This window comes from Morone saxatilis, unplaced genomic scaffold (genome assembly GCF_004916995.1).
Source record: "Morone saxatilis isolate NCDOM2014 unplaced genomic scaffold, NCSU_SB_2.0 Contig5, whole genome shotgun sequence".
Taxonomy (NCBI): domain Eukaryota; kingdom Metazoa; phylum Chordata; class Actinopteri; family Moronidae; genus Morone; species Morone saxatilis.
This window is the reverse complement of record NW_023340095.1, coordinates 10,593,905-10,614,767: the sequence shown is the minus strand read 5'-3', so window position 1 is coordinate 10,614,767 and position 20,863 is coordinate 10,593,905. Positions and strand designations below refer to the sequence as shown.

Genomic DNA, 20,863 nt, shown 5'->3' with positions numbered 1-20,863 from the left:
CGGGAATATATATTATATTTAATGATATATTAAAAACTGACTTTTGGGGGTTGAGTGGGAAATATGCCATGAAAGTTATTTTTTCACAAAATGGGGTGGGGGGGTTTAAACAAAACTCATTTTATAAAATTTGGATGGTCCAGTAAATTAAATGTCAAAACAGTAAAGGAAGCCCTTCACTTTTTTTTTTTAAATGGACAATTTACAAGCCAAAATATTTATTTAGTAATAAGTGGGTTCCAAGTTAACACTGAGGGGATTGAGGACCCCCCTCTGAGGAAAGTCCAAGGAAGGGATTTTTCTTCTATTTATACTTGTAGATCACTCCATCCCGGATTCCCTTGGGGGTCTGTTACCAGTGTTTTGGAAGGGGCCTCAGGCCAGAAAGGTTTAAGGGAAAACCGATTGGTAATAAGAAGGGATGGAGGGAATAGGTGATTGCAAGGGCCAATACTTAAGCCCCCCATGTGCCAAATTCCCTGTATTCCAGTATCTTCAATGTTACCGTGTAGCCTTGGTCTGGGGGGAGGCACTGTCGGTAATTTTTTATGTTCCTCAAATATTTTATGGATAATGGAGGCATCCATGCTAAAACGTGGTGTTCCCCCAAAGTCTCTCCAAACATCGAATGGTTCTTAAATGCACTTTCAGCCTTGGCCCAATTAACCTTTCAAAAAACAATTCAACCTTTTCCTTTAAAACTTTTTTGCTTCCTCTTTCTTTGTCTCTTCCCCCCTGAACCCGGAAAACAGGGGTTGTGGTTTTTAATTATATATGCCCCCTTTAAATACGTAAATTCTAATCTTGATTAACTTTAAACTGTATGCTTCTCCCTCTGCAGTTTTTTATATTAAATCAAATCTTGTTTCTCCATTCCTTTCTTCGTCCTTTTTCTCATTTCCTTCTTTTTGGCTCCACTCTACCTTCAAACTCTCTTCTTACTTTCTCTTTTAGAAAGTTTTGGATTGAAGGATCTGTATTTTCAAAAACTTGCGGGCACTGTCTCTTGTGACTCTAAGTTGAGGGTTTTTTGTTTTTTCCGCTGGCCTCATTACCTAGTCTTCCCGTTCAACGAAACTGCCCCTCCGCCATGGGGGCAGGAAGGGGAGGAGGAAAAACCTGGTTTTTAAATTCCTTTAGTTGGGAGATCTTGGCCCTCCTCTTGTCTCCTTTTTTGTCCTGGTTTAACTGGGGATTCTGGAACCGCAAACTGAAATCCTCTTGGGGAGGAAAAGTGGTTTTTTTTTTGGTGTGGCGCCAGGGTTGGGTTGGGTTGAGTTTTGGGGGTTTTTAACGTACACAGTTTTTAAAGTCTTACCATGGGTAAAAAGAAGTCTATATCCCATACTCCTTTAATGCATATTCAAAGTTAAAAAGAAAGATTATTTATTTTTTATTCACTGAAGGGATTTAAAATGGAATGATCACAGTTTTTTTGGCACTTCTGATTTGTCTGGTATACTATGCTATTGTTAAGATCCGGTAAATGAGGGAATGAGCCTCGGGTGTGTTATAAAGCCTATACTGAAAACCTGGAAATATAGAAAACGAGACTAGAAACTTTGGGCCTTTCCCCTGTAAATCCGTTTTACAGTTTAAATTTACTAACAGTTTTTATACTACCAAAAAATGTCCGTTTTTGGTTTGTTGGGGCCCCATCTGTTGGCCCTTGGCAAAGGAATGCCACCTCCCCTTTGGCATTTTTCCCGCAATGCCAAGTTCAGCCAATCAAGGGTTAAGAATTGGCTTCCATAAAGGCGCTTGTATCTTACAGACTTGTACTCCAGTGGGGCAGTATTGTTTTTAGCCCATTCCAAAATATTTAATCCCATGTGCATTGCCTCTCCTGATGTATTAAGGAAAAAACCTGCAAAATAAGGCGTTTGGGGAGGCTGCCCTTCATTCCTTCGTATGAAAGTTGGCCTCCCAGTGGGGGGCCGCAATGAAGCCAAAAAAGCCCACTGGGGCCTCTGGTAAGATTACCTGGGATTAAATGGCCCCATAACCCCTGGGGCCCGTCCGCTCCATGGGGGTGCTGTGGCCCAAAGGACTTTTGGATAGCCTTGGAGCCCCTTACACCGGTTTTTTTGTAGACCTTCTGCTGAAATAAAAATGGGGTTTGAAATGATTGAAATTATTGGGTTGCCCAGCCCTCCCTTCCCCCTAGTCCTTTTTATATAGTTAATCAAACCAAAATGGGGAATTCCATAATTTAAATTTCGTTCATTTTGCCCAAGGGGTTTGTTGTGAACTTCAAATTTAAAATCCAAAATAAACAATTTTTGTTTAGTGAGGTAACAAATGTAATGAAACTTACCCGAATGAAGTTAACCAAAAATAGTCATTTTGGGGTTTTTTTGCTTTTTTTAACAGGGGGTATCCTAATATCCGATAAAAGTTAACCTTTCCTAAACACTTGGCCCATCCAAGATAGAAAGGAGGTATAGAGGGTATATTAGAGACCTAAATAAGAAAAAGAACTATTTTTTTTACTGGGAAAAAATTCCAGGAAACAAACAAATTGTTTGTCCCCAAATGTGGTTTTTTATTTTAGAAAGTTTTTTAATTTTAACTTTGCTTCCTAATTTGGGCACTGTTAGTATATCTTGTTAAGAGGAGGGTCACAACAAAATTTTATATGCCCTACTTCACTGCCATGTTCAAAACCCCAAGCCAATTGGGGATATCAATATTTTAGCTTGTATCCTTTTTTTAGCCCAACTTTGCCCATGTTTAACCTTGCCCTTGTAAATCCAGTGCCTGTTTTTTTTCCCCTGAAAGTCAAAACGATGCACTTGGCCTGCAGAAAAGTGTTTGCAGGAGTTGGGGTTGCTTGTTTTTTTGGTTTTTTGAAACTGTGGGTTTTTTATGGAGTGACCATGCAAAAGGCCCCAGTTTGGCCTCCATAGCTTCAGCCATAAGGGGCTTGTTACAAAACCACTACCAGAAGTTTTTGTTGTTTCCCCCTTTTTTTCAAGTGCAGTTTTTCCATTATTGAACAAATTCTGTGGGGGAGTAAAAGCCCGTGGGGGTGGGTACCTTTGGCCCCCATTTCTTTATTTTTCCCTCCCGTTTTTATTTTTCTCCCTGGCCAAAGGCTTTGCACCTTTTGGGGAAAAGGTTTAATTGATTTGGTTGGCTTGAAAATACAAACCGGCACCGGTGGGCGACGAGGGGGAGTAAATTAACAGGCTCAGGGAAAAAAAAAGTTGGGTAAAAAAAAGCAACCCAATTGGAAGTGTGGGTGGCCCTGAAATTAAATAATTAATCAGCCCCCTAACTTGTTTATAAATGCCTTTAGATTCAGGGTTTGATTTTGGTCTTTGGCCCGCGTGGGCTTTTTGGGGTAAGTATGTAGGAAAAAAAGTACGTGGAATTCAGGGATTTGGGAATGAATAAAGTTTTTTATGGGCAACAAAAGGTGCACCCCAGGGCCAATGTCACTGGATTATCTAATATTTGAAAAGGCCCATTTGGTTTGTGGGGGAGCAGGGGTTTAAGCAAAAACCTCTTGAATATACCAGCCAGATGAATTTTGAATCCCATCAACCAGCTCAAAAGTCTTGCTTTTAGTTGGTTAAAAAATCTTTTTATAAGTTGTGAAGCATGGCCTATTAAAGCGTCAGTCTTCGACGAGTTGTGGATTATATTATATTATGTCATATTATAACTGACTTTGTGAGTGATATGCATGAGTTATTCACAATGGTGGGTTAACACTCATTTATAAAGATTGATGTCAGAAATTAATGTCAAAACAGTAATGAAGCCTTCACTTTTTAAAATGGGACAATTACAAGCAATATTTCCAGTAGGTTGTCAGTTACACTGAGGGATGAGCTCCTGGAAAAAGTCAGGAGGATTTTCTCACTTATACTTGTAGACACTCCATCCGGATTCTGTGTCTGTTTACAGATGTGGATGTGAGCTCAGGCAGAGGGTTTAGGGAAGCGATATGGAAATAGAGGATGAGGACTTAGTGATGCAAGGCAAACTTTAAGCCCCCCCAGTGCACTCCTGTGTATCAGACTTCAATGACCGTAGCCCTGTGGAGCACGTCGGTATGCCTCAATATGTATGGAAATGAGAGGCAATCATGCTAACGTGTGTTCAGTCTCTCCAAACATGCTAATGGTGTCTATGCACTTTCAGCCCTGCATTACCCCTCAAAACATTTCACCCCTCCTTAGACCTTTTGCTCTCTCTTTGTCTCTTTCCTGACCTGGAACAGGTGTGGTTTTAATTATGCATTAAAATATACGTAAATCTAGTCTGATGCACTTGACTGAGCTCCTCCTCCTGCAGTGTGTATCCAACCATCTCTGTTTCCCATTCCTTCTCGATCCTTTCTTCTTCCTTCCTTTGCCAGCTCTACCCAAAAACCTCCCTCCCTCTCTTCTTCTTTTAGAAGTTGGGATTGAAGGACTCGATTTCAAAACCGCGCACGTCTCTGTGACTCAAGTGAGGGGTTTGTTCCGCTGCCACACTTCCGTTCACAAATGCTCCAGCATGGGGAGGAGGGAGGAGGGAGAAATCCCTGTTAATCTAGTGAATCTGGCTCTCTCTGTCTCTTTTGTTCACTGTTACTGGGACTCTGACGCACTGATCTCTTGGGAGGCAAGTGTTGTGTGCAGGGTTGGGTGAGTTGGGGGGTTACTACACAGTTTAGTCTACATGGGGTAAAAGAGTCTAATATCCCACTCTTTATGCAATCTCAGTTAAAAAGAAAAAGATATTTATTCACTGAAGGGATTATGGATGATCAACAGTTTGCACCTTCCTGTTTGAATCTGGAATAGCTATGCCTATTTACTGTAAGAGATGAGCGTGTTAAAAGCTATACTGAACTGGAATAAGAACGAAAAGACCATTAGAACTTGGGCTTCTGTAATCCGTTACAGTTAATGTACTAACAGTTACTAACCAAAATGTTCCGTTGGTTTGCATCTTTTTGCCTTGCAGGAATGCCTTCTTTTGGCATTTTTCCTGACAATGCAGGTCAACGCCATCAAGGGTAGGATGGCTTTCAAAAAGTTGACTGTACATCTACAGACTCTACTCAGTGGGCAGTATGTGTTTAGCCCAATCAAATTAAATCAATGTGCATTGCTCTCCTGGATGTATTAAGGAAAAACTGCATAAGGCGTTGGAGGCGGTGCTCCATTCGTTCCTATGAAAGTTGCTCAGTGGCGCATGAAGCCAAAAAAGCCACTGCCTGCTGTAAAGAAATTACCTGGATTAATGCATACTGCGTCTGCTCTATGGGTCGCTGTGGCCAGACTTTTGGTAGCTGAGCCCACTTACTACCGGTTTAGACCTCTGCTGACATAAATGGGGTTGAAATGATTGATTTGTGCAGCTCTTCTAGTCTTTATAATATTATCAAACCAAATGGATCATATTCTAATTTCTTCATTTTGCAGGGGTTGTGACACTCAAAAATGTATCCAAAATAAAACATTTGTTAGTAAAGTAACAAATGTAATAACTTACACTGATGAAGTAATCAAAATAGTTACATTTGTTTTTTGCATTTTTAACAGGGTAGCTAGTAATCTGGATTTCAAAAGTAACCTTCCTAACACTGCCCATCAAGATAAAAGAGGTATAAGAGGTATATAGAGACTATAAGAAGAACTATTTTTACTGGGAAAAATTCAGGACAACAATGTGTCATGTTGTTATCTTTAGAAGTTAATTTACTGCTCTAATTGCACTGTAGCTATATACTGTAGAGGAGGTCACACAAAATTAATATGCTACTTCACTGGCACATGTGCCAAACTCAGCATTGGATATCATATTTTAGCTGTATTCCTTTAGGCACTTGCATGTGTTAAAGCTTGCTGTAATCCAAGTGCCTGTTTCCCTGAAGTCATACGATGCACTTGGCCTGCAGAGGTGTTGCAGGGAGTGGGGTGCTTGTTTTGTTGATCTGTGTTTAATGAAAGTGACCATGCAGAGCCAGTTTGGCCATTAGCTCAGCAAGGGCCTGTAATCACTACAAGTTGTTTCCCTTTTTTCATGCAGTTCATTATTGAACAATCTGTGGGGAGAAAAGCGTGTGTACCTGCCATCTTCTTTCTCCCTCGTTTTATTTCCCTCTGCAAGGCTGCACTTTGGAAAGTATTGATTTGGTGGCTTGAAAATAACAAACCGGCAACCGTGCGAGCGAGGTAATAAACAGGCTCAGGAAAAAAAAGTGTAAAAAAGCACCCATGAAGTGTGTGCCCTGAAATAATAATTATCAGCTACTGTATATGCTTAGATTCAGGGTTGATTGGTCTTGCCGCTGTGTGCCTTTTGGTAGTATGAAAAAGTACCTGGATCCTAGATTGGGAAGATAGTTTATGGCACAGTGCCCAGGGCAATGTCACTGGACTACATAGACTTGAAGGCATTTGGTTGTGTAGCAGGGTAGAAAAGACCTTGAAACCCCCAGCAGGATGAATTTGAGTCATCCAACAGGCCTCAGCTCTTGGCTAGTGAAAAAGTCAAAGTGTGAAGCATGGCCTAGGCTGTCTAACTCTGTGTTCTCACTGATGGCATAGATTAATACAACATATACACATATCAAAGAAGCTTAACATATTTTACATATACTCATGATTTACGTAGACAGATTCACATGCATACAACAATGATGCATCAACTTTGCACAATGTCAGTGATTCTCCAACTGTTAGAATATGTTTATCTACACAAAGTAGCTTACTTCTTTTCCAACTAGTTAAGTGATAAACATACACACTGAATATAATTCCCCATCACTCATTCATATAAATACACACAGACTCACCAAACTCTGGCCGGTCTGTTTCTATTAATGGTAATCAGCAGGGTAATGATGACGGAGCTGTGACTGCGGCTTACTTACTGGTGGCTGATGGCCATGCTCTCTGACAGCTGTCAGCCGCCATGACTACGCTGCCAGGGCCCTCCTTAGGACTTATTTCAGCTCACCACATCAGCTGCAACAGCACTTCACACACAGACTTGTTGATTATCTGCATCAGCGGCCGGCGTGGAAAGACTTCTCTGACCGCCTGTCTGTTAATGACAGCCACCATGATGGTGGATGGGAGAAAGAGGACACAGCCTGTCACTTTGATTCATGCAACAGCAGTTCCAACTGGGTGGCTCCTTGCCAAAGTCTCGACAGTCGTTATATCCCCTCCTAAATGACATTTAAAGTGTGAAGCAATGGCTGTCCTTGTGGCTCAGTCACCCTAGGCCGGACCCCGTACATGAGTGCTGAACCCTGTGCCAAGTTTTGCATTGAGGTCACAAACCCTAGAGCAAGTTTTCCTCACTCAGATGCTTGTACTCAACTTGCTGGCATGATTGAATATGTGCAAAGTGACCTTGAAGATAGCTGTTGTCAATGATCTGATATAGCATGCCTAACTTTTTTTTCTTCATTACTTTCTGTTTTGTTTGTTTTTCTTCTCTACAACATTACCTCTGCCCCTTATCCCGTTCCTCCCTAATTCATTTCAGAGGCAACTGTTTTGGCATGACATACATGTATCTTTTCCGTACACTTTTTCCGTACACTTTTAAAGCTATTGAATTACCTTCAATATGAAATAATAAATCCAGAAATACTGAAGGGCAGGGAAAGAAACATTCTTGGTAGCTCCAAATAACTAAATTAAAATATTTGATTCAACAAGTTCTTGATATATTGTTACTGCTTTTGTACATATTTTTAAACTGCATATGCAAAGTGCTTACAGCCTGCAAGTACCCATAATTAAATTGCAAAGAATTTAAACTGCATTTTACAACAAAATTAACATTAACATTGGTCTAATAATCTTTTTTTTTTTTTGCTTGGGCAACATATGCAATGCGTGACATGGCTCTGTTGGTTCTGCAGGCTTCACTATGGCCACGGCATGCATATTCATAAATTTGGTGTATGCCATGTGACTTTATTCAAGCTGGGAAAAAAATTGAAAGACTGTATCCAGTTGTTTAATTTTGTTGTTATAGGAAGTGGTGTGGTAAAGACAGAACTTACAGGAACTTTGCTGTAATTACATATATAGAAAAATATTTTAAAAATTACATATATTTCCGTCACACAAGGTTTAAGTCATAATACTTGATTGTCAATGGTACATTCTAACAACAGAATAAAGAAAAAAACAGAATTTCAGTAAGACAGCAGTTTAGTGTAAATTGTGCAGTGCTACATTGACTCTTAGTTTTTAAGGAGGATGAATGATTGCAGAGAAAAATAAATGGAGGAGAAAAAAATGGAACGTCTTAGGAGGAAAAGACTAGATCACAGATGGGTCCTGTTTTAAGGCCTAATCGTTCCACATAAAGCACAATAGTCAGGGTAAACAGACACTGAATTACCAAGAAAAGCTAATAGTAACTGTATTTATATTTTTGTTCACTTCTACTTACACATGCTAAGTTTGAAATGCATAATTTTAAATAGCATATTGTCACTCTATTGTAAAACTTCCTTTGTTTGCGTGTTTTGTGCAGCGCTTCATTGTTGGCTGAAAACACTGTTGTCTCCTCAGAATAAACCCCTGGAGAAACATGAATATGGTGTCCTCAAGTCCTCTTGGATTTTTGGACTAGCTTACTTGCTTTTAGATCCAACAAGGCAGATTTCTGTTTTTCCTTTCATGTCTTTCACATAACAGAATGATTTGCTTCCTAAAGTGTTCTTTTATTAAATTTCTGCAACAATATTATTGCGCAATTAAAACACACACTAACGCCTCCCTCCAAAACTCTGTCCACAGTCTATCCGAGAAGTGACAGGCTATGTGTTGGTGGCCCTGAACCAGTTTGACTACCTGCCTTTGGAGAACTTGAGGATCATTCGAGGAACCAAGCTGTATGAGGACCGCTACTCCCTCGCAATCTTTCTCAATTACAGACGTGATGGAAACTTCGGCCTACGCCAGTTGGGTCTGAAGAACCTCACAGGTGAGTGAATGAATTATTTACTGGTTACTCACATTTGTTGTGCTGTCTTGTTGTGGGTATTTGTGACAGAGTGCCTTTTGAGAACTTCAGTATGTGGTCAGTCTAAACTTGAGCCCAGTCTTTGAAAAAACGTATTTTTTATCTGAGATCAAACGTTTAGGATTCTATATTTCCATGCCTCCGTGTGAGTGTGCATGTTTACTCTTTTCATTCACCACCTGCTGGGAACTCCTAACATGTTAGGACACCTCTACCGCTTTCTTAATTTCATTTTTAGTTTAAGAAACCAGATAACTAAGCCTACATTTTTGACCAAATAAACATCATTTGGAAACCTTAGCTATAGGGATAAGTTGAAGCTCACTACGGATAGATGGTGATAGATACATGGTCCATCCAATCACCTGCCAAGTATATTTCAAATTTCAAAGTTTCAAACAACGACTTCCCAGGTGGTTCTGTGCAACAAACCACCTGGTGCATCAGACTAGCTGATGTCAGATATTTATACATATATTGTATGATATTTGTACTGCCAGATATATATATGGGCCCATGTTTTGCTTTTACAGTGAGGTATACTGTCCAGCACGAGTAACACAATGTGCTCCAAAAATTGTATGAAATGTCACTTTTTATCATTTACAGTTGAGTCAGAAGCAGTCTCAGCAAATGGTGGCAATCCACATACCAGTGTGAGCTTAATGAAATGGGAACAAAAGGTGACGGTCAAATGGAAACTGCCTGATATTTGAAAAGCTGATTTTTATTTTTATTTATTTTTTGTATATGTGTACATGTAGGTAACAGCTAAGAGGTGGATTAAGTAAATGCTTGACAGACTCTTACCTGAGACTTGTGAAACATTATTCACTCCACTCACTTCCTTACCATCAAGTTGATATCCTTGGCGTTAATGATTTAAAAAAAATGTTACAGCTGATTTTAACTATGATCCCACTGTTGAGTAACTACTGTTAATCAATAATTGATTTGCCTAGTACAAGGTTGTCCACCCTCTGTTTTTAAAATGATTAGCAACAGACTAGCAACAGGTATTACTATTGTTTCACAATGATCTAACAATAAACTGGTAAGGATATCATCAGTGTCATCGAGAAAATAGATCAAGGGAGTAAGGGGGGGCTTTCAGAAAGTCTTTCACAAAAAAAACAATTGCATATATAATACATTATATTAGGGTACAAACACATTTTATTTAAAAAAAAATGGCCAATGTGCTGTAGTTGTTTATTTGCTTTGATCACCTTCACAGAAAATGGGAATATGCAGACAATTTGCCTCTTCTCCAAAGTACCCAACTGGTGCTGTTATCACAATTAACCCTCTCACACAAAGCGATATGATGCTGACTTGCGATGTTGTGAAAATACTTAATCTCTTTGGTTATTTACACCCATCACCCTAGCTCACACAAAAAATCTCGTCTGATTTACAACCCACTCAGCAATCGAATCAAACATGTTTCCTCAGAAGCTGGAGAAGATAGTGAATGTGACTGCTGATAAATAGCGTACTAAGTAGGAAAATATTGTGTGGGTGGCTTTGCTTCTTTATGAACAATGGATCCTTGTGCTGCTAGGTTTCCTTCAGGCGCCCTGATGCTGAGGTCAGTAAGAAAATGAAGCTCTTGACTTGCAAAAAAGACGTAGAGCTTTTCCAGTACAGGGCTAAGTGGGGCATGCCAGGGCCAGGACCAGCTCATGATTTGTGCAACACAAGGTCAGAAGTGTTATTTACTCATTTTAAAAGCTTAATTCAACCTCACAGATCTTCTGAGTGAAAATGGAGGGAGAATCAATTTGGGTTTTGGCAAGTAAAAGTGTTATCAGTAAGTCCTGGTCAGTTGTATTTTGTCCCAGTTGTATTTTGTATTTAGTCCTCCTGTGCAGTGATAACATAAATTAATTCCTGTATTATCTTTTACACATAGAGAAGCAAGAGGAATACAATTTGAATGATTTATTAGGTAGCACCACAAAGTGCCATGCATGTCCTTGTTGATGGTGAATGCTTTGAAATTACTTTTGCTCCTTATTTCTCTATGGGAATGAACTCCCAGTGCAATCTGGTGGCATACACTAAAGCTTGTTTTGGGAGCAGTATTACATAAATGCATGAATATATGTTTATCGTGATGACAAGTATGTCAAGGAAACACTGAGGCAATATGAGAAAGACCATGTCATCAGTTTTTACAAGAATTAAAAACTTCTTTCTGTATTGAGAGATTTCAATTTATTCAAAAAAACATTTATTTAGATTTTCTTAAGGAAGAGGCATTGCATTGAGCTTGTGTCTTTTCTGCTTCCAAACCATCTTTCTAAATAATTCAGTTGTCTCTCATTGTTCTCTTCAACTGTTCCTTCCCTGTGATCCCCCAGAGTCAAAACAACACATCCATGCATGAGTGCATGTGTAGCTACAGTATGTGCTTGTGTGTTATGTTCCATCTTGTATTATTTTTTGCATGTTGCGCCATACTTAGGGAATTGCTTTTGTCCAGCACCACCACCAGCTTTTCGCCAAGCCAGTCCTCTTCATTGTGGTGCCAAGTTGAAGCCAGTGCTGAGGGAGTAAGGGCTGGACTCTGTAAGAAGCTGCTGTTTGATGTGCCATCCGTGGCCTCGAGCCATGAAGTAGAGGGGAAGTTATGCACAACAGCCATGGCCTGAATCTGCTCTTCTTCATAACTCTGAGTGTTTGAGTTTCACCCTACTATTTTTTGTTCTTGTTAACGAATAGAATAGAATAAAACAGAACAGAATCTTCTAATTTTCTTGTTAAAGGGGACCTATAAAGTTTTACCCTATTTTCTGTCATATATAAAATGTTACAATGTTCATATTGAATGTGGTAAGTTTTAATAATGAGGCAAATAATGAGGTAAACGAAAGTAGTTATCAATGTGAGCGAAAAGCTCAGATTTCAGATTGAACGTTTCCAAGGGTTTTATTTACTTTATTTGACAAGCTGAAATCAGCTATGCCAGAGGTCTGGCACAACCAAATCACGACCAAAATATTGTGTCCAGGTTAGGGTCGGGTACTAAACGGCCAAATTTCTTTGTTACGTAAAATGCCTTGGCATTCAAAAACAAAAGTTTGACTCTTAAGGAGTAAATCAGAGTCAGCGCCAACAACCTCATAACAGGAAATACACTACACTCAGAAACAGGGCTCACAGTTTTATTTATTTTTTTAGCAAGCTGCTTATCTGCACAGATAACTAAATTAACGTTTTAGCTAGCCAGTGCACCTAACCTGTATTTTCTTGTCGGTGAGTCCGTTCAACACATCGTCCACCTGAATGTAAGCCATGGATTGTCCTCTCCTTGCCACCATGGGTATGGATAACCTGGAGCTACTCTTTTAGCCGCGATTGCTTATTGATTGGTGGCACATCATGCTGCCACCAGTGTTGGTGTTCTTTCTCTTTTTGGGTCTGTTTGGGTCGACCACATTTTGTATGAGATCTAATTATGCTTGAAACCAGTTCTGATTGTCGCCAGGTCTCATTTCCATCAGGTATCTTTTTTTTTGTAATGTATATGCAGTTCAAGTTTGAGTAGATAGGGCTGTCCAAAATTTAGGACCTTGAATACCAACTTATCTCTTTATAGAAAAAAACTTATCTTGGAGGGTCCATCATATCACTGCTTTTTGCACACATGGTCCTGACAGTTAAACAAGCTCTTGCTGGGGGGAAGAAACAAGTCACTTGTGTCCTAGTTTGTTCCGTTGCAGTTGTCATCATTCTACAGTGTACTGTTGGGGAAGGATATGAGCCTGAACCATCAGGATGGATCCTCTCCTGTACATCAAGCAGCACTGATCAAAACTCTTCCCTTCCTGTACTTTAGTGGGTCCAAGCTAGCTGTCTTATTCATTACAAGGCCTTTGATGTTGCTGTCATATTGGTCCACCATTTCTCTGCTCGCAGCTCCCAGGAGAAGTGTAAAATGATCAATATAATCCATAAGCAACACATATAAGAGGATAAAACTTATTAACTACATAAGGGGCTAATCGAGAGAAAGGAACAGTAAAAGACCCCTTCAGTGCTGAAACCCACCCGCATTTCTATTTGGGTTGAAATTGCCTTTGGATGAAATCAATTTGTCGCTAGTATATTGTAGCATTGCACTTATTGATTTCTCTGGTGCACTCTCTGCGAGCTGTGAATGGACTCTCTTGATTTGAGGGGACCGGAGGATGTGGTGGAGGAGGTCTCTGGCTGAGCAGGGATAGGACTCCCTCCGATGCACCTTTCAATCAAGCTTAGCTAAGTTATCCTCATGAATATGAAATATAAGGCACAGTCAAGCCGGGAAAAGTTTAAGGATGGTGTGTGTGCAAAGGGGTGTATAGAAGTGAATAAGAAATCTAAAAGACACTTTTGCTTAAGTGTGGAAAGTTTAGTTGTGTTGTTTGTTTGATATTACTTTTTGGGGGCAAAAATCTGTTTAAAAAGTGACAGTGTGAGTTCTCATCTCACATACGATGACAAAAAGCGGGTCCCTGAAAGGTCACCCATTTTTTTAGGCTTTTTGTGTGTACAAGTGAACCTCCTACTTCTGCAAAGAAAAGCTTCAAATACGTACTTCTTTCTACCTTTTGTCCTATAGCCAAGAAAAAGGTTAAACAGAGCCGCCTCCTGACATTTTCAAAGTTCCTAATCTGTAGTTTGATGCACGCTGACCTGCAGTGTCTTCCTTCCTGCTTAGGCAAACATTTTCAGCACTTCCGTCTGGATTCACACGAACCCCGGGCAGCCTCTGTGCTTTCACATGGTAATTACAGCCTGCTTTCCTGGCAAAATAATAACAGCCTCAATAAGGAGCACAACACAGATGAGCTTTCTGATTTAACGCATTTCACTGCCCCCCCCCTTTCCTCATTCCATCCAGTATCGGTTTTTTTTTCAGATTTGTTTAGTGTTGTTGATTCATTTTTCTAACCACCCTACGCCTGCACTGCGTCTGTCCAAAATGAAGCATCCAATCTGAGGCCCCATCTGCTGAATGATCCTCTCTCGTCTCATGCATGTACACAAGCCTGTGTTGTACGCCAAGGCGTTATCCACTCCTTCATGGCCCATCTGCTCTCTCTTTATCTATCCTATTTTCTGTCTTTCTTCCATCTCTTTATCCCTCTTTCTTTAGCAATGTGTCTCTCATCATATTTCAGTTGGCTGTCTTGATTTGTCACATTGATGCCTTTCACACAAACACATGTAATCTAATATTTGTACCATTTTGTACTGTATGCAACACCCTTTTGAGCACTTGAGTCCTAGTTTGTTCTCTAAAGTCTACCGCAGTTGTTAAATTGGTAAATCATAATGTACTCTATCATCTGCTGAATGTGTTCTGTTCAGCCTCTTGTGATGGCGATGTTTAAGGGAGGCAAAGAAAGGATGGAATGGGATAGGGCAAGGTGAAAGAGACTATTTGAGTCAGTGTGTTTCCCCCAGACAAGGGAATGCTGGGATGGGGCGTAAAATTGCTGCCTTCTTCTGATCCCTAAGACTCCCATTCACCGTCTAACTACTAGGAGAAGAAAGAACAATTCTGCCCCAAGAGGCAGGCAAGATTGGTTCAGTGCACGTCACCAGAATTCAGTCGAGCCTCTTGCCTAGCAGCCCACAGACCTTAGGTCTCCTTCAATTGTGTGTCTAATTGATTACTTCCCATGCAATTACTCCCGTGTCACACTCAATATTTCACCGCTCCAGGAAGGGGGCAAGAGGGACTTACTTTTTGAAGGACGACATTCATATTGTCACATTTGTGAGCCCCTAATGTGGATCGTGAGGAGGCACATGTTAAATTGAAGTCCGGAACGGGCCATCAGTGGTGGTTTGTGTTAATTGATTGCTCTGTAATATCACTGTGTGACAGAGATAGTGAGACTACTTGAGCCAGGGGTTGGGTTATAATGGCCGGGGAATAACAGAGCTGAATTTCTTTAAAAAGTTTCTTTTAGTAGTTTATTTCTTTACTATGACTGAACAAAGCTAATCAGGCAGGATAGTATAAATGTACACGCTTTTGGTAAAATCCTTGGTATTCCTATACTTTTGGTTACAGATGCCCATAATGGCCCCTGTTTTTTTCATATGGAAACCATATCCATATACTCCCCAGACATGTATCACGGCATATACAAATAGTCTGCATGGAACAATAATGTTTGTATAATATGTTTAATATAATTTCAAAATTAAAGGGCATCTACTCCTTCTACCTCATTAAAAATTCCAGAATCTATGAGTATGCATAAATTGTTTTGTTAATGTCTAAAATTTTCCTGCTGGACACTAGTCTCCTACTTACAATACCTTACCTACAATTCTCAGTGTATGTAGTGGCTTAAAGTTTTTACCTCACACTTATATGAGTTGCATACTGGACCAGGTTCAACTTCAAGATGATGTCACAGATCATGCTCGTAGGCCCTGTCTCATCAAATCAAATTTTCAATGAGCTTGAGTAGATGAATGAGAAAATATCTTTAGAGTCTCAGACTCTGCACATACATCATTTTGCACAGTGAAGCTCAAATATCCAACTCTAGGCAAGAAGTGGAGGTGGACTTTATATCTATTATTTTGAACTTTAATAATGCAATTTTGAGATTTCATGAGTACAAAATTACTGGGCTTTATGAAATATTAATGGACAACAGAAATAATACAAAATATATTTGCCAATTAAAATTGTGTGTCTGTCTTTGACTGTATGTGTCGCATATATTTAATTACTGAACTGTATCTGTAGGACATTAGGTTTTTGCTAGAAATTTCTTGTCGTGCCGGCTCCCTTTTCAGATATACCTTTTGTAAGACTTGACAAAGTTTCAAGAACCATTAAATCAGCCATTATTGTACCAGCTTATGTTTACTGGATTTTTCCCTTAAACTCTGTCAGGTAAACCCCCAGACCAACACCAATTACCTTGATGCAAGGCACAGGAAAATGTTGGAACAGTTTGGACAAAAAGTAAAAGGTCTTTAGAAACAAACAAGAAATACAAATAAGAAAAAAAAGTATAACTGTTGATAGGTTTTGGAAAAGGGGAAGGTAAATTGTAGTTTGTTTCATTTGGTTCCTGAACAGATTTCACAATAAGCAGATTTATTTGTAGGTAAGTGTTTGAAATCATGCTACAGACTGCTATCATTATTTTGTTGGTCTGTTCAGTTTCACACCACAAACAAGTCGTACCAGAGTTCACCGGACAGCTGACAGAGACCGACCTTCCAGACGGTCTTGGTTTGTTTTTTTTGGTCAGCACCAAAGTTTGATTGACAGCTTTCACACAATCCCAAATGAACCATACTAACAGGGTAAACAAGTTCATTTTAACCAAACCAAAAAGGTTAGGTGTCCAGCCCTAGATTGACACTGAATGGTACAGCTAGGGTCCCCTCATGATTGAGGGAAGAATAAAATCACCCCTCAGCTGCAATCGCCATAGGTCTAAGATTACAGTCCCTATGATTTTTTTCCTTACTGTAGTTTGAAAGAGCAGATAAATTACTACAATCTTTTAGTCTTTAATGTACATATTACTTTACTACATAGTTAATGTCAAGCAAGGATGAATAGTTGAACAAAGAACATGTAGGATAAAGAACATGTAGGACAAATAAAAATCTTCATCTGAAATTTCAAATTCACACTAGGAAAACATTTGACAGAGTTTCAAACAAAATTGTTAGTAAAATGTGTTTTTATACGGTGATCAAAAATAAAGAACTGCTATCTATTCACATGTGTATGTGTTTATATACCATACAACTTCCAATAAAAGCAGGGTCCCAAAAAGCCACGTTTCCTTTACTAGCATGGTGTGACTACAAATTTTGACAAATAAATGCAGGTTTTCAAAAGAGGCCTGGTCTGAATTTTATTGAAATGATCTGGATGTATAAGGCAGGGGGGAGTTCAGTGATTTAAGCAAATAAACGCCTGGGTTATTATTAGAAGTTTTAGTGTGTAGTATGTGTCCATTTCCAATATATAATTTCCATTGTCTAAGCCCATGATTGCATTAGGTTTCAGCCTAGGAGGACTCTAACTATCCTTACTGATTAGAAATATTGTCCAGCCCAAGCCTCCACCTCTGCCTCACCTTTTGTCAGCTAGAAAAATATCCAGTCTTGCCTAAACATGACCACATACCTTTTATTACCAATTTGCCTTCCAAACTGAACCTCTACGGCCCTCTCGAAGTGAGATTCGGCTTTCACCTCATTAAAAGTTAAAGTGGAAGGAATTTTAATGCAAATTAATAATCAAAACACAGTCCTCTTCTTTCTTTCTCCAACATTTCCTTCCCCCCGGGCTATGACTTAGATCAGGCTAAAATTTGCCATGATGTAGATGTAAACTGGCTCAGAGACCAATAAGACGCTGTTCACTTAGCTCAAATCTCATCTGAATTCTACCCTGTTGTTTAAGCAGGGAACGAGGGACAGAATGAGAATGTGTTTCTCAGCCACTTGAAATTTGCAATGTTTCAAACCAGACACTCCTACTTTAAAGTGTTAAATAAGTGTGTAGTGTGTGACTCTATCAGATCATTCATATGCACTCATATGCATATCAAGGCCAAATATTTGTTTTGGCCTTTTTTATTTACAATGTGAAAAAAAGCATTTAGTTTTTTGTTGAGCCTTGCCTACCTAGTAGATTTTTATTTGTATTCTATATGTTTGCATTGTGCATAATAACCCCTTTGGACAAGATGCAGTTTAGGACAGCTTAAACACCATTACTACTCTCCTGTAAAGTAGTAAGAACGTAGTATTTCTAGATAAACTTTTTGATTCAAACATATAGCATATTTTTGTGTAAAGATGTACTTTAGTTTGCGCAGTATTGGTTAGTTAATCCTTTACCGATTGTTGAACTGCACATTGTACATGTACATTTATACAACCTGAAGTGGATACACACTCACACTTGCTTGTTTGTCCAGTATGTAATGTACCAACTCCTTTCTATTCACTATTCTGTTTTTGAAAAGTCTGCCATAGATATGACTGCAGATTCAAAACAAACACAAACTCGCAATGTGATTGTCATGTTCAGTTTCTGTCACTGACTGTCTGTCATTTCAGCTTTACCATGTCAATGCACGGCTGTGCAGCCTTGACATGCAGTTCTAACTTTGATTCTGAAGGCCAGACAGTGTTTCAGACAGGTCTTTGATGTCAGAGGCGCTCAGTGCTCATCTCAGAGGAGGAGCAAAATGAGTGGGAAAGCAAATAAAATAGGAGCTGACTGGCAGCTCGGTGGGTCTCAAATGCCACTGAGGAAAATGTCACTTTCCATCAACTTAGTTATGAGGCCTAAATGGACACCTGTGGACTCTGAGTGATAAGAGATTTTCACTGTTAAAGACATGACGTGTTTAACATTGAATAAAAGTTCTGAAATCACAAGTGTCTTCTCAGGCAGTTAGTGTGTTTGTAAAAGTTTACTGTTCTTTTTTGTCATTGTTTTGTTAATGCTTTCATTTTTGCAATTCCAATTTTTCCTGTGACATGTTGTAGGATGTGTTGGTTTACAAAAAACTATAGGCTCTTGGTCTGGGATATTGGCTCATCTGTGGGTGTTTCAGCATATCTTAAATGCTGGCAGACTATACAGTACATATTTAAACAGTTGGATAAAAGGCCTGAGATTTCCAGCCAATTACTGTTAATTTGGAGCTTTGCTTCCCATGAGTTTAAAAGAAGCATAGCTCCCAAAACCAATTTAATAACCTTGCCTGCTGACACACACATAAACACACACATTACCCTCCAACCGTACGACTCCACCCCCTTCTCCTCTGGCAGCTTAATAATTAATATGCTTATTTTTTGCCTCTTAGGCCAAAGCCTTGGGTAAGTGGAGCAGCTATTGATGGGGGCAGTGGTGGGTAATGGGACATGAAAAGGACTTTTCTGTCTCCACAGAGATATGGTGGGTGTTACTATATGCAACACCAGGCATGACCAAATAAAGATTTTAATAAAGCGTTCCCTGTGCCACCTCTCCATGGTACATTTGTTGTGGTGTTAAAAAAGATCTGGCTTCTATCAATGGTATTTTTCCAAACCTCTGTGTCAGTTTCCACCACATCTACCAGGTGTTCCCTCTTTGTTAATGTCATATTCAGTTTTTTATTATAGTGTGTTATTGCAACAACCAGGCTGGAAGCTCCACTTTAATGCTCATAGACAGAGGTCAGATTGGTCATGGACGTGGTCTGAAAGCACAGACAATGTTGGCTGACATCACACACTTCTTACCTTGACGATAGTGCATCAGTTACAAACAGCACTGAATTAAAGGGGATTATGGATAAAATGTTTAAAATCATCATCTTTCAACATTATCCTTTAACTTGGGAGACAAAGAGCACCAGAGGTCAAAGGTACAAATCAATGGCAGTCGATGAAGAGAACGTATTGACTACGCTGGTGGTGATCTAGCAGATTAAATATCTCTAAACATATTGTTGCATTGTAAAAAAGGTCACTGTGGGAGATTTGAAAATATGTACTTCCATTTAAACCTGCTGATGCTGTATCCTGCAAGTTTGATGGAATGGTGTTCCTCTTTGTCCCTTGTGCGGGTCGGGACAAGGGCCAGGTTATGCTAGAAAAAAAACTAGTTTGTACAACGTGTTGTCCGATGTCAAAAGTGTTTATACCTGAAAGGATACACTCGAAGGTGGAATGAAAAGTTTACCATCTTAGAAGCTGTTCGAAGATCTGAAAAGCAATTCTTATGGAGTAAACTGGTGCCTTAACACTTCCCTGGCAAGGGGGGTTTGACTCACCTGGCCTGTGGTGACAGTAGCTGCTCCAGGTGATAAGCCTGTTTAAACTTTGCTCAGCCCGTCTTTCTATGTAGGCAGTTCAGGTTTTATTTTATGGGTAAAAATGTGGATGGTATACTTCTCAAATTGTTATACAGTCCAAAACAACCAGTCAGACACTTCACTTTTGCATAACTCTGTCAGAGTGGCACCACTTAACAACTTGTGTCTCTCCTAACATCTCCCAGGTGCATCAGTGGTTAATAACAAATCATACCAGCCCTCCCTTGTGTGGCATCAGCCCCTCTAATCTCTAAAACACTTATCTGACAAAAAGACCCATATAGTTATGACACTAAGAGATTTGCAGCTTTTGCAGAGGTGCATGCTCTCTAAATGCTTTGTACTTAAAATATACTTTAAAGTCTTCTTGGTGGACTTTTCCACCTTGACTAATAAACATAACATATAAGTGCTGTATACACAAAGTGAGAGCCATGGCCCGAAGTGTGTTACTGAATGTCTCGCAGTTGGCCTGGAAAAACAAGGCCTCAATGACGTGTTGTTGCCTTAGCAAATCATACACCGATTAAGGCCAGCTTCCTCTGTGGTAAAACCAACATACTTGGTATGCTTCTAGTAAGATATGCTCTCTTTCCTCAGTCGTTCCATCTTTCCTTTTCTTTCTGTCTGCCTCTCTCAGACACTGTTTTGTTTTGCCCATTCTAGAGAGCGTGGCTCATTTTAATTCAGCTGGCAGGCTGATCACACATCAGCCTTGATCAGCTAAGTGGCCCTTAGCAGCAGCCATTGAAGGTCCTTTTACTCTTTTTTAATCACTCACTTGTTTTGCCCCTTGATAATCTTTTCTGTCTTACTTTTTTGTCTCTTTCTTCATTTGTTTCCTTGGTTTTGTTTTTCTTTCTTGCTTGTAGATTTGTCTTATCTCAAGGTATTGTAATATGATTTTCTTCCACCTCCGTCCTATCCATTAAGCTCAGATTACCAGGGTTTTATCGCAGTTTAAATTGAAAATAAGCAAGGATGCACCCCCCCCCCCCCCC

General features: G+C 39.6%; 1 protein-coding gene across 1 annotated transcript in view; it reads left to right on the top strand.

The window, feature by feature from the left end:
• The window catches only part of erbb4b (erb-b2 receptor tyrosine kinase 4b), a 293,042-nt gene that overhangs the window by 160,423 nt on the left and 111,756 nt on the right, over window positions 1-20,863 (top strand). The window contains 1 exon segment of the mRNA XM_035677324.1: window positions 8,772-8,958. Coding sequence (XP_035533217.1) covers window positions 8,772-8,958 — 187 coding nt within the window.